This window comes from Aedes aegypti, chromosome 1, assembly GCF_002204515.2.
Source record: "Aedes aegypti strain LVP_AGWG chromosome 1, AaegL5.0 Primary Assembly, whole genome shotgun sequence".
In the NCBI taxonomy this organism is placed as follows: Eukaryota; Metazoa; Arthropoda; class Insecta; order Diptera; family Culicidae; genus Aedes; species Aedes aegypti.
This window is the reverse complement of record NC_035107.1, coordinates 102713520-102728711: the sequence shown is the minus strand read 5'-3', so window position 1 is coordinate 102728711 and position 15192 is coordinate 102713520. Positions and strand designations below refer to the sequence as shown.

Genomic DNA, 15192 nt, shown 5'->3' with positions numbered 1-15192 from the left:
CGGGGGTTTTGCGAGAGCACGCCGGGTGCGTGGTGGTGGTAGTTGTGTCCAATCGCCGAGGGAAAACTGGTTCCTTTGGGTGCTGCGGAGTAGTGCGCAACGACACTGGGAGACGGGATCGGATCGGGTTCGGGACCGGTTTTCTTGAGGGAGTGTGAGTGGACGAGAGAGAGATAGTGCGGAGGGTGTGTGAGTGATTGCGCTCCGTTTTGAGCATGCTTTGGGTGCCAGGGCTCGATCGCCGCCGCGTGCTCTTTCTCTTTCTAGTGGCCGCAGTCGCGCTCGAACTCGTTTCGCTTCGGCTGTTGTATGAGTAATTTATCATCAAACAAGTTTTTCCATATTATTCAAAAAACTATTCAAGTTAGTTGAAAGAATAATCTTGTGAATGGTGAACGTACACGTACAAAACTCTAATTTATCAATGGGAAAACGTTGCTGCTGGTCTGCCGCTGGGTGCTAGTTTTTCGGTTTACCGTGGGTAACCCCTTTTTGCATTGGGCTGTCGTGTTCGGGTTTACTGTACACTTGGTCGTCTCCCGTGTATCGGAAAGCAGTGTTCCGACGCGTCAAACTGTGCGAGTGCGAGTATTGTGTTTTCATTACATTTTTTCCATTCGGCGTCAAGTTCGGAGTGTATGTAAACCAACCCTCCCGTTGCGGAGTTTGCCTGTTTGACTCGCTTTGTTTGGGCAAAGGAAAATAATAAATTCTAATCTGTCATCCGGAGGAGACGGATCCAGAGGGAAAAAATATATACATTTCTGTAACCCGCCGCGCTCTGCGTACGAGTGTGACATTTCCGGTTAAACAACGGGCGATCGGAGCGCCATCTTACCAATCGAAGAAAGAACCTTTCGGAAGATTAATTGATTATCATTTTTTTCGGCGCGAGTATCAAATGACCGTCGTGACGATTCGGTGAGTGACCTTTTTGTCACTGAAGAAATCAAGAGAAACACGGTTTGGTGAGAATCCGCTGCGGTGATTGATGGCAACAGTGATAAACACGTTGAATGTCAGTGCGATTGTGTCAGTTTTGTTTTCTATTATTCGGTGAAACCCCGAAGGAGAAATTCTCTTGCGCCAAAACTAGGCAAGTACGGAGTATAACGAACATGTAAAATTGCTCATTGTTATTTTCATAACGCGCAATTAGCGGTCGAAAAAGCCTCAAAAGGCAGCTCACCAAAAAAAGAAGTTAATAGCTCCCAGAGTTTAAACGGCGGAGAAAGAAACGAAAAATTGAATAAAGCGAAATGTGTTAGAAGTTGCCGCTCGCCTATCGTTTTCTAAATATCAAATTAAACAAATAAGCGCTAGAGCGGGAGGCGATCGAACGGCACGAATGCGCCGAAGAGAGCGAAAAGGAGCCAAGAGAGGGAGCAAAAACTGAACGCTTAACAAAAAGTGTTTTTAAGATGACTCATTTGATTTAATTGTACGCTCTCCTAAAAATTACTGCTGTTCCAAGCTCGTGGAGGAAGTTTAGTGAAGAGGCATCTATCGATTCCAACCGAAAAAAAAATAGAAGAAAATAACACACAAAACCTATCGACATTTGGGAAATATAGAGTAAAAGTGATCATCGCCCGCGTGAAAGGTCAGAGATAAGAAGCGAAAGAGAAGAGTGGTTGTGTTGATAGCGAAGCGAAGCGGCGACGGGCAGCAGGAGCAGAAGAAGAAGAGAGTGCGTAGCTTTTCGGCAGACGCAACTGTTACGAGAAACGCCAGCCAAAACGTCGGATCCCACGCGGAGGCTCGAACATACGGCGTTCAGCATGTTGACCGACATGAGTCCGTCGGCAGCCGGACAGTTCTACGGTGCCCAGATACCGGCCATGGGCATGAACATCACCAACATCGCGACGCACATGCAGAAACCAACGGTAAGTTGAAATTTCTTTTTTTTGTATGCTCGTAAAGAGGTGTTCAAGTTTCTATCAGTTAAAAACCTACAAATAGCAGTAATTACTGAAAACTGAATCTATACTCAAAAGAGATCCAAACTCATTCGAATATCGTAATCACCACCTGGATGAAACTTGTGGTGGAGTTCCTATCATAATTCATATGCGTATGAAACATCAACTTTTTTTGTCTGTCAAAACACAACTCGGTTAATATATTTTCATAGCTGCTGTTTCAATGCCCTGGACAGCAATTTCATCTGTTTCAAATTTTCTTTCGGAAAATGATTTGATAATTTTTTTTGTCATTGGAGACTTTAATGTCAAAGATCACTTCTGCAATAATTCTCTATTCTTCAGGATAATTCTGAATTCAATATCTTGATAGCCCTACTGGTTTAGAAATCCTTTTCTAAGATTGTCTTTGTGATAGGCGATTCTAGTCAGCGTTGTAGTCAATTGGTTACTCACGCTGACTGATTTGATCATGTCCCTGATACATTTCAAATATTTTCAGAATTGGTTCTCAACCTTATCGTGGAGCTGTTTTTTAAAGCTGATTAAAATACTTACTAAACATAAATCGAAAGCGACCTTGGAGTTGACATTTCTTTGCAAACGAAATTCGATATTGACAAAGTAATCGAAACTTTAGAAAATTCCATTGTTCAGTCATTGCATTACCAAATTTGAAGTGAAATTCGGATCCCCCATTATAGACGCCTTACAGTTTAAATCCATATTAAACCGTGAGGAGAAGTCTATTTCAAAGTACTAGGGATCTTGCTTTGAAAATTATATGACAGAATGTGCAAAAATAAACAATGTTTTTCTTAATTGAGAAACAAATTTTGAAAACAAAATCTCACAATTTGAGTCTGACTCTTAGCCTTTTTGGAAATTATCTAAAACTATGGGAAATTCTCAGAAGGTAATTCCGACATTGAAAGAGGAAAACAAACTATTACTAACTCAATGCGAAAAGCTCAAAATCTTGCATTGCAGTTTTAAGTCGCGCACTATATTATTTTGGGTCTCACTAGTTCAATTGAAAATCAAGTTACTCAGAATATCGAAACCATGCTCAATAAAGAGACCGTTTTTGAAAATTCCTTGGAGACTGATTTGGAAGAAGTGGGAACTATTATTAAAATAAATTAAAAAAAAAATGAAAGCCCCTGGTGAAGATGGAATTTTATGCATCCTCGCCAAGAAACTTCCCGAAAGTAATTAATCGTTCCTGGTTCAAGGAAGTTCATGAAAAAGTAATTTGACGTTAAAAAAAAGTCAATTAAACAATATGGAGAATAATTCTAGAAGCCCATAGCTTTGTTTCATCTGCATGCAAATGTTTTCATAAGCTTTCTCTGAAATCCAACGATTTTCAATAGCAATTACTTTAGCAGTTCGTTTAAGCAGCTTACGTTTTCCTTAAGCCTGATGACCGATAACAAATTATTATCTGCCGATAGGGTGATGTGCTAAAGCGGCATCCACAAATTACGTAACTCTCTAGGGGGAGGGGGGAGTAGGCTCAAGCGTTACGGCTCATACAAAAATTTGAAATTTTTCATACAAAAAGCGTTTCGGAGACTTACCCAAAATTTTCGCAACAATCTTGTTCCAGATTTCGTTATAAGGGACGATTCAAATATGACGTCCATCATTTTTTGGGATTTCTAAAAACCAAAACCCCCCACCCCTCCCCCCTCTGTCACGCTTTTTCCAATACCTAATACATGCGCTGTCACACTTTCATAGACATACCCACCCCCCACTCCCTAAAATGATGTACGTCGTTTTTGGATAACCCCTAATGCTTCTCTACATTTAGTGGGAATCCCGTCCAGAATTTAACGTTGATCCCTCTTAAAGTTGTGGAGCATTTCTATTTTGACTATTTTCCTACTCCAACGTTTATGAAAAAATAAACTATTCTCGATTAATTTTTCAAATCGACGTAAATAACTTTCATAAGGTTTTGGGAAAATTAATTAAGAAGAATCACAACCAACCTTCTAAAACTGTTCAACAGTTTCTCGCCGTGTACATCGCTTAAATTTTGCATACAATCAGCTCGTGTTCAAAAACTTGGTGGTTTCTATCATTTCCCACAACAAAAAATATGACAAAATGATAAGCCGTTTCATTCAGTTACTTACGACGTTTTAATACCAGTGTAAAATCGACTCAACTAGTGTTTTGTTTTGATTCGTGGTTAAGTCATTTTGTCTCTCCATTCAACGCGTAGCGGAAAGTAGCGGTTAGGATGCGAAAGTTGAAAATCTCACTCACGCCGTTTTGTAAATCCGGAAATTAAACGTTCTAAATGTGAAAAGACGAGTTGGTTTAGAGCTAAACGTGTAAAATTCGACCGACGAACGCGTAGTATTGATAAAGTAAGTTTGCTTACTTTTTTGACTTGAGACTATTTGAATAAGTTTTCGAGAATTCGAGATTTATCGCAAAAGGTCATACCTAATATTGAGAGATTCTTTCCTCTCTCGCACTCTTTCGATTATACCAGTGCGATACTAAAGCTTATGGGAAGTTTTTCACTATAGATCGAAAGTCAATGTCCTTGACTAGAGTTTCGTACCAAAACTGCAACAGAAGAGGTTAATGACTCAGTTATTGATTAGGGAGAAAGTAAACAAAGAGAGCCTCTCAATGTTAGATAGATCCTTTTGGAAAGTTACGAGAAATTTGCTATGCTAGTTTTGTAGACTCAATATGTAGACTAGGCGTTGGTTGATCACATACCAACGCCTAGTCTACATATTGAGTCTACAAAACTATTCCTGAAACCATTTTTTTTTATTTTTACAAGTTTGCAAAACAACTTAACTGTCAGCATTTTTCATGCTACTACATACATCGTACACTTTTTCATGATAAAACGACTTATGTGCACCATTAAAACATAACATTTCAATCAGCAGATACGTCATATTGTTTCTGAACCATTAAACATTTTGGAAATCGAGAAATTAGGATTTCCTCAGCTTACGGTTTGGCAAACTGATATGGAACAACTCCAGTATTCGGTTTTAGGTCATATTTCTCTTAAATCTACATTGTTTTTCATAAGGGCTTATCTGCATTCATTAATTTCTCTTCATCTTTGCTTTTTTCTATAATTCCAGAAAATAGATTCTTGTTTCCTTTCATATTTTTGTAATGTAGGGTTAAAAATCACTACATCTTGCTTCATTAACAAGAAATATTACCGATTTATCTAATTTAGCGAAGTTAGTAGCGAAATAGAGGATTGAGGTAGAGAAATAACTCATGTTAGTAAAGGCCTATTGATGCAACAGTGTAGAAATGTTAGTTCTCCTTCTACTTTTGTTACTCACAGCTATGTCCGGTGCTCCTGTTCGTCGAGTTGGATATTAGAAAACCAATATTAATTGTAGTTAAAAATAGCAACTGACGTATTAGCTAACATTATTAAGTTTTTATGAAAATTTACAAATTGATGTAGTTCAAAACAAATCCAGCTTTTTACGCTAGTATGCTATAAATTTTGAATCACGCCTTTCTGACATTTCTCGCCTACACTATAGTTTTCATAGCTGGTTTGAGTAAGCATGGTTATGAAAAAAAATATATGTTGGCATAGAAAGCAAAAAGTTTTCATTTTTTATTTCAGAAAACGAAAGTTGAAACTGTTAATCATTTTCTGTTTTCGTATCAGTTTTTTTTTCTTATATAAGGTTATAAGGCATCGGATTAGACTTATTCGAAAGCATATGCTCATATGTACGAAGTTATCCGAAATCTAGATAATGGTCCTTATGGATTGGATTATCCATGAATTAAGCACAAAAGAAAAACATTCATTTAGAAAACATAGCATGGAGTACAATTAGCCGGCGCGGCTAAACAGATCAGTTTTTCATGTGATTGTTTTTGCTTTAACTTAGGTTTCTTAGGGACTGGATGGGCATCTAATTCTTCCGAAAGAGGTGCACTTTGCGTAAAAGGACCACGTGATTATTGAGCTGAAATCGAATTCAGGTTAACTTCTGCGTCCATGAGTCCTCTCATGGCGTAGGGGTGACGCGCCCTAACTAGAGATCAGGGAGTCGTGAGTTCGATTCTTACTGAGGAGATGTGTAACTTTTTCGCAAAACTTCACATCAATTTGTCAATTTAATCCAATTGCAAAGTATATGTAATGTTTAGCTTTTCGGTAGTTATCACATATGTTGTTCTAAACCTGTTACGAAAAATGTAACAAGTTTAAAACAAATCCATCCTCTAACGAAACTATATCAACTCTCGTTATTATTACCTGCTGTTGATAGACTTGCGGTATAATCTTGTAATGTGTTTCTGGTCAGCATGCGATCTCCAAAAATGACTGATTTTTAAACATAAATAATTACCTTTCCTTACTCTTTAAAAATCCAGTGTTTTCAAGAAGTTGCACTCCATCAAAGGTGAGAAGAATCAAATGAGATTCTATTTATGCAAATTCAAAAGAAGTGTCACAAGAGCACCCTCTATCCCGATTGTATATGAAGTATTGAAACACGTATATTTTTTTTAATTTTTCCAATAAAACACGGAATACAATGCTTAACAAACTTTGGCCATTTTTCCATGTTTGTCCCGAAAGGTCGGAGGTACACAACAAAGGAAGACTAGCGATTTTCAGCAAGGCTGCCTTCAAGTTTTTTTTTAAATATATTTCGTGTGTGCAGAACATTGTTGCTACCAAAAACTTTGCATTATAGAAAAATGTTTGAATAAAAAAACTAATTCTTGGAAACCCTTACTAGTATGCCTCTGTATATTAGAAGTGTGGCAAAATACAAACTCAGGTCTCAAGAACAAACTTTTGGTCGTAATGATCGACTGGATGGAGCATGTGGAAAAGTCGCTATCATCATTCATAGGCGTAACATCATTTTTTTCTCATTTTTTTGTTGAAGCACAACTTGGCAAATATTCTTTCATAGGTGCCAATATAGCCTTCCAGAGCAAAGCCATGCTGAAGGTGTCTGGGTTCGATTTCCGGTCGGTCCAAGATCTTGTCTTAATGGAAATTTACTTGACTTCCCTTGGCATAGAGTATCATCGTACCTGCCACACGATATACAAATGCGAAAATGGCAACTTTGGCAAAGAAAGCTCTCAGTTAATAACTGTGGAAGTGCTCATTGAACACTAAGCTGTGAAGCAGGCCCTGTCTCAGTGAGGACGTTAATACCAGAAGTTGAAGAAAAAAAAGCACAGCAAAAAGTAAAAGACAAAAATCCCAATCAATTCATCAAATGCGGCAATTTCGCACGCAACTCACATAAAACATCATCAAATTTCACACCACGCATGCAAAAGCTGACGCCAATCTTCTCCATCGGCAAACAATCCGGCGCCGCTGTCGCCTCTAAGTCGGCACTCAATCGGCATTTCACACGTTCTTCGGAGCAGACCGAAGAATGATGATTCGTACGAAGGCGATGGTCCAGTTTTACGATCCCACACCGGCGGTACACAAATCATCTCCGCAATTCGCTACGGATGTGTCCTTGCGTTATGAGCTGATTGGCCGAAGACGCCGCAGCCGCCGCCACGCCAAGGGCCTCTTTTGTTCTGTGTGTTTCAGTGCTTGCCTGGCAGGGGACCTCCTTAAAATGCCAATCACCGCAACGGGGGTCCCTCTCCATGGCTGTTGTTCTGTTCGCAGAAGATAGTGCCCGAGGGCAGAGAGAGGGCTCCACTAGCAAGCAAGTTGTCACCTGTCAAGTGCCCCTAGTAGGCGGTGATTTGTTTTGATCAGTACGACGGCTTTGCCGTCGGGAAAAGGGGTCAAGCGATTGCAAAATTATGAGGAAATTAGGATACATGGATTAAATTCAACGGCAAGCCCGATTTGATCCACAGTTCACTTGTCAGGTCCAAGTTAGGTCTAATGTAGATGCACTGATAAAATTATTGATATGTCATGATAACTATCGATATATGTTTCATATGTTTTCCAGTCATCATTATAACATGTCTACTTGAAAAGTTTCAAATAAAAGCTTTTGGTTAATATAGGAATATTGAAGGTTTATTTTTTAAAGCATCAGGAGAAATCTTCCATTTTTGCAGGTATAAAGAAAAAATATCCTAAATCTTTGTAGTCTACCCATACTAGCATAGCAGTCCCATAGTCTATAGGATTTCCTACATGAATGGGACTGTTATGCAAGTATGGGCAGTATAGACGACACGCAGGATTTGACCTTTAGCGGAGAGGCCTGTGTCGTCCACAAACAAAGATTGTTGACATCCCTGAGGTACCGTTTTGACTCATATTCCGAACACTTAAGGACAACAGTGACTTCAAATGCATCTGATTGGCATAAACTGGCTGATATTTGTGTAAATTTTAATTTCTTCGCAAAGTCTAACTGTTAGCTGTTGGGTGTACCAATAATAATGTTGATTTAATTAATTTTTGTATTATTTTAACGTTAAAGTATGGAACAACATTTTGACTCAAATGCGGAACACTGTGTTTATTCTGTCTCATATTCCGAACACCTTGATTCAAATTCCGAACAGCATGATTAAATTGTATTCAAATAAATAATTTCGCAAATAAATTTATCTGAGCTTGTTCTACTGGTCTCAAACTAGAGAATCACCACTATTCCTATGGTAAAACATATATTGGAGACGTTCAAATTGAGTTGCAATTGACTGCCATTTCCTTGTTATTTGGTGACATATTTCAGCGAAACATTTCAACCAAATCGCCATACAAAAACCGAGTGTTCGGAATATGAGTCTGTTCGGAATTTGAGACAAAACGGTACCTCAGGTAAATCAGATGTGAAAATATTGTATAATAATGCTCCTAAATTTCTGCCTTGTGGAACATCAGCTCTTATAGGAAGTCTTTCATACTTGGAGTTCTGATAATTAACCTGCAGTATACGATTTGACAGATAATTTTAAATTATTCTAACAATGTATGTTGGAAAATTAAGGCTTTCTATTTCACAATAAAGACTTCATACCAAACACTGCCGAACGATGTTTATATGTAAAATAGCAAAACATGTAGATTACCATTCAAATTTGGAACGGATCAAATTTTTTACACGTTAAATTTGGTGAATGGTCGAATTTCCATGTCGGAATCCGAACTGTTCATTGGCAAAAAAATTCGTTGATGTGGACCATCATTCTGTTCAAAATGACCTTTCCAAAAAGTTTACTGATGGAAGAATGCAAACTGATTGGATGATAGCTCAATGCTTCTGCAGGATTTTTATCTGGTTTTAAAATTGGAACAACCTTAGCATTTTTTCATATGTCAAGAAAATATGCCAATTGAAAACATTTGTTAAATATGTATATCAACTAAGAATGATAAGCTACTTTCTGGAAGTTTCTTGATAAGGATGTATATAAATTTTATCATCGCCAGGAGATTTCATATTTTTGATTTTTTTTATAATAGTTCTCACTTCTTACAAATCAGTCTCCCAGGAATTTTCGGAAACGTTCTCTTGATTGAGAATGTTTGCGAAATCCTTAGTAACTTGATTTTCTATTGGACCTTTTAACAAATTAAAATTGTGCATGCTTTCAAACTGCATAGCAAGTTTTTGAACTTTTTCGCTAATAGTAATAATTCGTTTCTCTTATCTTCGCTTGACAACACATATCAAGATGCCCCTTCTGATCCCTGTTTTGTAACCGTGACAGATTTAGAAGAATAAAGCATTTTTTTTTTTTTCATTCTTCCTGCGATCTCTCAACTTCCACAAAGAAACAGCCCTTCGGCGAAAACACACAAGAAAAATCAAACCAAAAAGATCCTGACATTTGTTGAAGCAGGATTCCTCTTTCTCTCCCTCGTACACCAGGATTTGCGTTGAAAATCCGAAATTGCGCCACTTTTCCTACTCCTCAAAGCAACCAAATTTGATTGACTCTTGCCCTCGTCCGTCGTCATCTATATCCCAAGTTGTTGATCCTTCGTCAAATCCGTCTCCGCTGGCTCTTTGTTCGGCATAAAAAACCAACGAACGGCACCAGCTTGTTTGCCGAAATGAAGAATTTCTACCTTTCCGTCCGCACCCCGCTGATTGATGTCATCGTCTGATCGGGACTGATTGGCTCTAATTAGGCTAATTTTCGTCTACAATTACATCTCGAATGGTGAACGAACAGCACCGGTAACGTAACGACATGAGCGGGGATTGCCGTTATGACCCCTCGATTTATCAACTCGGGGGATTTCCTCCCTCCGGCTTCGATACCGTAAAATAGGATAACTTTGGTTGTCTTTAGTTTTGGCATAGGGTAACCATTCGTCCTGATTTAGCAGGACATGTTCTGAATTTAACAATCTTATGAGGTGTCCTTTTTTATTTTTACATGTTATTGCTTTCTCCTACTTTTTCCTGCTTGCCAAATATAATGAAATATTGAATAAAATTTGAATTTTTGAAAATTATCGTTCTATCGCTATCAGAAGGAACTATCACAAGGAGACATTTCCTCATTTGAATACTATATTTCTGGAACTCAAAATACTATCTAATGATAGAGCTTCTACGATTGTTCTCAAAAAGTGTAATTTGCTATTTAAGTGCAGATGATGTTAGTAGAAACCATCTATTTTTCAAAACAGACGCATGAACAAAATGGTGCGAAATAAAAATAGCAACACTCAAGTCTCAATTAAAGAATCGATATATTTTAGATCAACTGTACCTTGTAATAGGTAATGCACTGTAATGCCAACAGGCCTTGTTTAACATTTTCAAGTGCTTTTAGACACTGTCTTCTTCGAGTACTAAATACAACGATGATGAAATCAGTTTAGGATGAGCAAATTGTTGCGAATGTCCGACATTTCCCCGAATGAACTATTTCCCCGAGGAACTCAACAAAAAAAAAACAACCGCGAAGAGGTAAAAGAAAAAAAGTACGAGAGATAAACAAATCTTTTTTTTTTCTTCAATCAACATGCTATAAAACTATGACACCTGTCTCTCCAGTAAACCGGTGTGACTAGGTAGTATGTTAGCCAAATAATTCGCCAAAAGTGGCTTTTTAACAGCCCTTAATAACGATATAGTTCCTATTAGTCCTGTAAGCCATGTCTTTTTCAACTATATAACCTACTTGGTACCAATCTTTACGGCTTATTGGTAACTTGGTTACTACCCTCCTGAAGGAAGCCATCACTATAACTTTTTATCTCATAAGTGGCTATCTCGAGGATGGGATTCGATCCCAGGTCCTCGGCGAGAGAGACACGAGTTCTAACCACTAAGGCAGGTCCATCCCCTACCTATATTAACATGCTGAATTCTTATTAAGACTGAAAAGTAAACTCCTAAGCAATTAGATGGGTTCATATGTAGCATAAATTAGTCTTAATATATCATGTTAGATTAGAATAGAGCAATCAAAAAATAAAAAATGTTGATCTTCAACAAAAAGATTCCTAAATTTTGCATTTAACCGTAAGCAAAACAAAAAATCCTTTGAAAACTTGTTTTGCAATGTAGGGCTTATTAATTACCCCTATGCACTATTTTTATAATGCTTTTAATCTGTACATTCTTGAACTGTGTGTGTTCACTAAAATCAGGAAGCCTTCAAAATCAAACACATGAACTAATTACTTCTTATTTGTTTGAAATGAAAAAAGAAATTCTACTGTATTTCAATCTGTTATGTTGACTTCCATATAATTAAATAAAATTGGTCCATTTTTAGTAACGTTTTCAGATTCTTTTTTCTATTTGTTGTTAGGTCCCGGCAAACTTTGGGGCCTATTTTGTAAACCGAGCAGATTCATGTGACTCGTCTGTAATCACTGTCGATCAAAGTAAGCATGCATATTTCAGATGTCACCCGTCGACTCCCACACTAATCCAGTCACATAAAGTGAAAACTGTCGAGAAACTCGAGTGACAGAGCCGAGTCGAGCGATTTTTTTGGTCGACAATGACTCCAGTCGAGTCATTTCGATCGACTCGACTTATAAAATATACCCCTTTGTCTTGTCATCATGTAGGCTTTTAAAAGACGATATGAAAAAAATCACATACAAAGATAACTTTTTTCACTTTGTTATTCAGATTTTCCTAGACTTTTCCTGTCAAAAAAACACGTTGAAACCCTTGATGAATGCAACGGTGAAAGAATCACGTAATTTAATTAGCCCCTTTTTAAGCCATTTCGTGACATACAAAGACCGTTCCATTTTTGTTTATATAGATTTATTATTACTACATCCCCAATTGAAGAGTTCAGAGATTCGACAGTGTGACAAAAGAATGCTGTTAAAATACATACTTCAAACTGCATAACATTGGTGAAGATAAGCTGTATTGAAAGTCGAGTGATTTCCAATGATCATAAAACATATATTTTGCAATTTCTCATCGTAATAGGCTGTTTTCCATCACGCTAATCTGTCATGAAACGGTCTACTGTCCTGCACTGAAGTATGCAGTGCGGGAATAGTCATTACGCAACTGAAACCAGTGCTGTAATGTTTCATTACTGCTATTATTGAGATAATGGCGTACTGTAAAGGCTCAAATTGCAAAAAAAAATTTATAAGTAGAAATTGTTATAATAAATATCTTAATTCAGCTCTAAATATATTTATATTTAGCGCTGTCTAATCCATCGACACTATTTCACACCCATTGTTTTATTATTCAATGTTGAAATGTTAAAAGTCTCCACAAATGTGTGCTCATTTTCAAGTAGACATGGAAATGTTATGCCAAATAGTTTTCACGTAGCAATGGGAAACCGAATTGTTGCTATTTTTATTTTGCTGGGTGTGACTTTGATACTAGTTCTACTAGCGAGAGTTGGTTTTCTCTTTTAGTTTCCCTCTTCCCTTTTTGACAGAAACATTCTCCAAATATAACACAGCGTTACAAAATAATCATTTTTGCGTGCCTTGAGAATCAAATTGTGCGTCTCTAATGAAATTGGGATTGCTAAATAATTTTCATCATATTTTTGCATATTTTGAGGTGCAGGTCGCCAAATTTGCTAATAGTCTGGTTTTGTAAATGTTTAAATGAAATTTAAATTTCGATTTATCAAGCTTTTTATTAATCTTAACCACCAAGCATAAGACTTCAACTTTCATGTAAGATGAAGTTTGGTTTCAATTACAAGTCAATATCTCAAAGCTTTACATGATATGATATTTTTAAAGACGGCAAAGGATTCCGCTACCCCAAATTAAATGTGTAGTGGTATTCCGTAGCTTTGTCAAAAAGCTGTTCCACATTGGTTAGTTTTCATAAGATGGAGTCCAATTTTTCGATTGATGTGATTGTATGAACTGAAATTCGTAAGGGACGAATGACCCTCGGGTTAAAGTCCCCCTTATCAAACAACAACAACAAAAACAACAAATTCGTTTCGGTGACCAATAAGTCTCAAACAACTGAGGCGGACTTCAAGTCAACTTATAGGAACCAGATAAAAATGGATTTAAGTAAAATCAAATGCATCAATCAAAAGATTGGAATGAAAGCTTTCATATGCTCATTAAACATTTTTTTCTTGCATATATGCGTGGAGTTAAGTTGAAATAAAAAATAAATAAAGCAAAAGAGAAAACCACCCCTGAACAAGACAATAAAAAAATAAATCATAAACTTTTTAAAACTCCATCAAATACCTAGTGATCGTCGAACAAATTGTTTGTCAGCGTTTTAAGATTGTAGAAACACAGGTTTTGAACAATCTAAAAAATATATTACAGGCTATACATGTGCTACATTTACGCAATACCCATGCTTATAATCCATAATACGTTAAAAATCGGAATAGAGAATAAACCTTATTTTGAACCCTAATTAGATATACCTTGACCAAATTACGTTTACCTATAGTAAGTAAAAATATCGGGTACCCCCGTTGGTTTGAACAGAATGATGGTCCACATCAACGAAATTTCAATTTTTGCCTTTGAACAGTTCGGATTCCGACAGGGACATTCGATCATCAACTTTTACGTGTATAAAATCGTTCCAACAAATCTGGAGTATGCTCTTCTAGAATAGAAAAAGCATTCGACAGTGTTTAACATGAAAGCTTGATTGTTAAAGAAAAAAAAATCCTATACATTATTCTTTTCAAGACTGAGAGGCTGGTTGCTCCTCAAGGCAGCAGTTTGGGATGTCACAGGCCTCTCCGCCAAAGGACGAAGCCTGAGCGGTTCCACGCGAAATCGTCCATGAAATGCTGAAATCTGACATGTACCATTCCGATTTGGATGATACTGCGCAGATGTATTAAGTACATGAGACGAAAATCATCTCATATAATTGGGGATCGTCTAGAATCGAGAGTAACTTCTGATAAGGGCGTATGTATTTTTGGCACCACCATTTAAAAAAAAATTGTACCTCGGAATCCGTTTGTTATAGAGAAATAGTGTATGAGGAGGGAAGGTAGACAATCAAATAGGCTTTGTAAAAAAAATATACACTGAAAAAAAATACTTTTATTTTCATGAAAAAATCGAAATTAAACCTTAAAACACAAATTGCAACAAATAGGTATGTTCGATTTTTTTCAAATTTCTTCTGTAAAATTTCAATGTAAAACCAGATGTTTTAAGCACAGTTTTAACATGGTGCAATCTAAAATAAAAAAGTTTTTCTAAGAGCAACTTTTGGTGCATTTCTGAAAATTCAATTTCTGGCCATAGAAAAGACGTTTTGATGCTGTAATATGATTCTTCATCCGAAAAAAAATCAAAATGCTAATAACAATGATCTTCCTAAAACTAGCCGTTTTCTAGATATTTAGGATTCAATTATATTAATATCATAAAGCTTAAGAAAATACGCCCGTTTCATAAGTTACTCCAGATGCTCCACCAACTATGTTACGTTTATCTGTTTCCACATTAATATCCCATGTTTTAAGGGCAGTTTCAACATGGTGCAATTTAAAATAAATATTTTTTTCTAAGGGCAACTTTTGGTGTATTTCTGAAAATTCAATTTCTGTTTATAGAAAAGGCGTTTTGATGCTGCAATATGATTTTTTATCCAAAAACAATTCAAAATTTTAATATCAATGATCTTCCTATAAGTTACCGCTTCAAGATATTTGGGATTTAATTATATTAATATCATAAAACTTAAGAAAATACGCCCGTTTCTTACATTATTCCAGATGCTCCATCAACAATGTTACGTTGGATCGATGATGAGAAATCGATCATGCGACTTACGCCCTTATTCTAGCACACGCTTGAATGGTCACTATG

General features: G+C 36.8%; 1 protein-coding gene across 1 annotated transcript in view; it reads left to right on the top strand.

Moving 5' to 3' along the window:
* Positions 1-262: 262 nt before the first annotated feature.
* LOC5576247 (transcription factor Sp9) overlaps positions 263-15192 on the top strand; it is a 136230-nt gene continuing 121300 nt past the window's right edge. Inside the window, exon 1 of the mRNA XM_021844083.1 lies at positions 263-1889. Coding sequence (XP_021699775.1) covers positions 1782-1889 — 108 coding nt within the window. The 5' untranslated portion in view covers positions 263-1781. The remainder of the gene's footprint in view (positions 1890-15192) is intronic.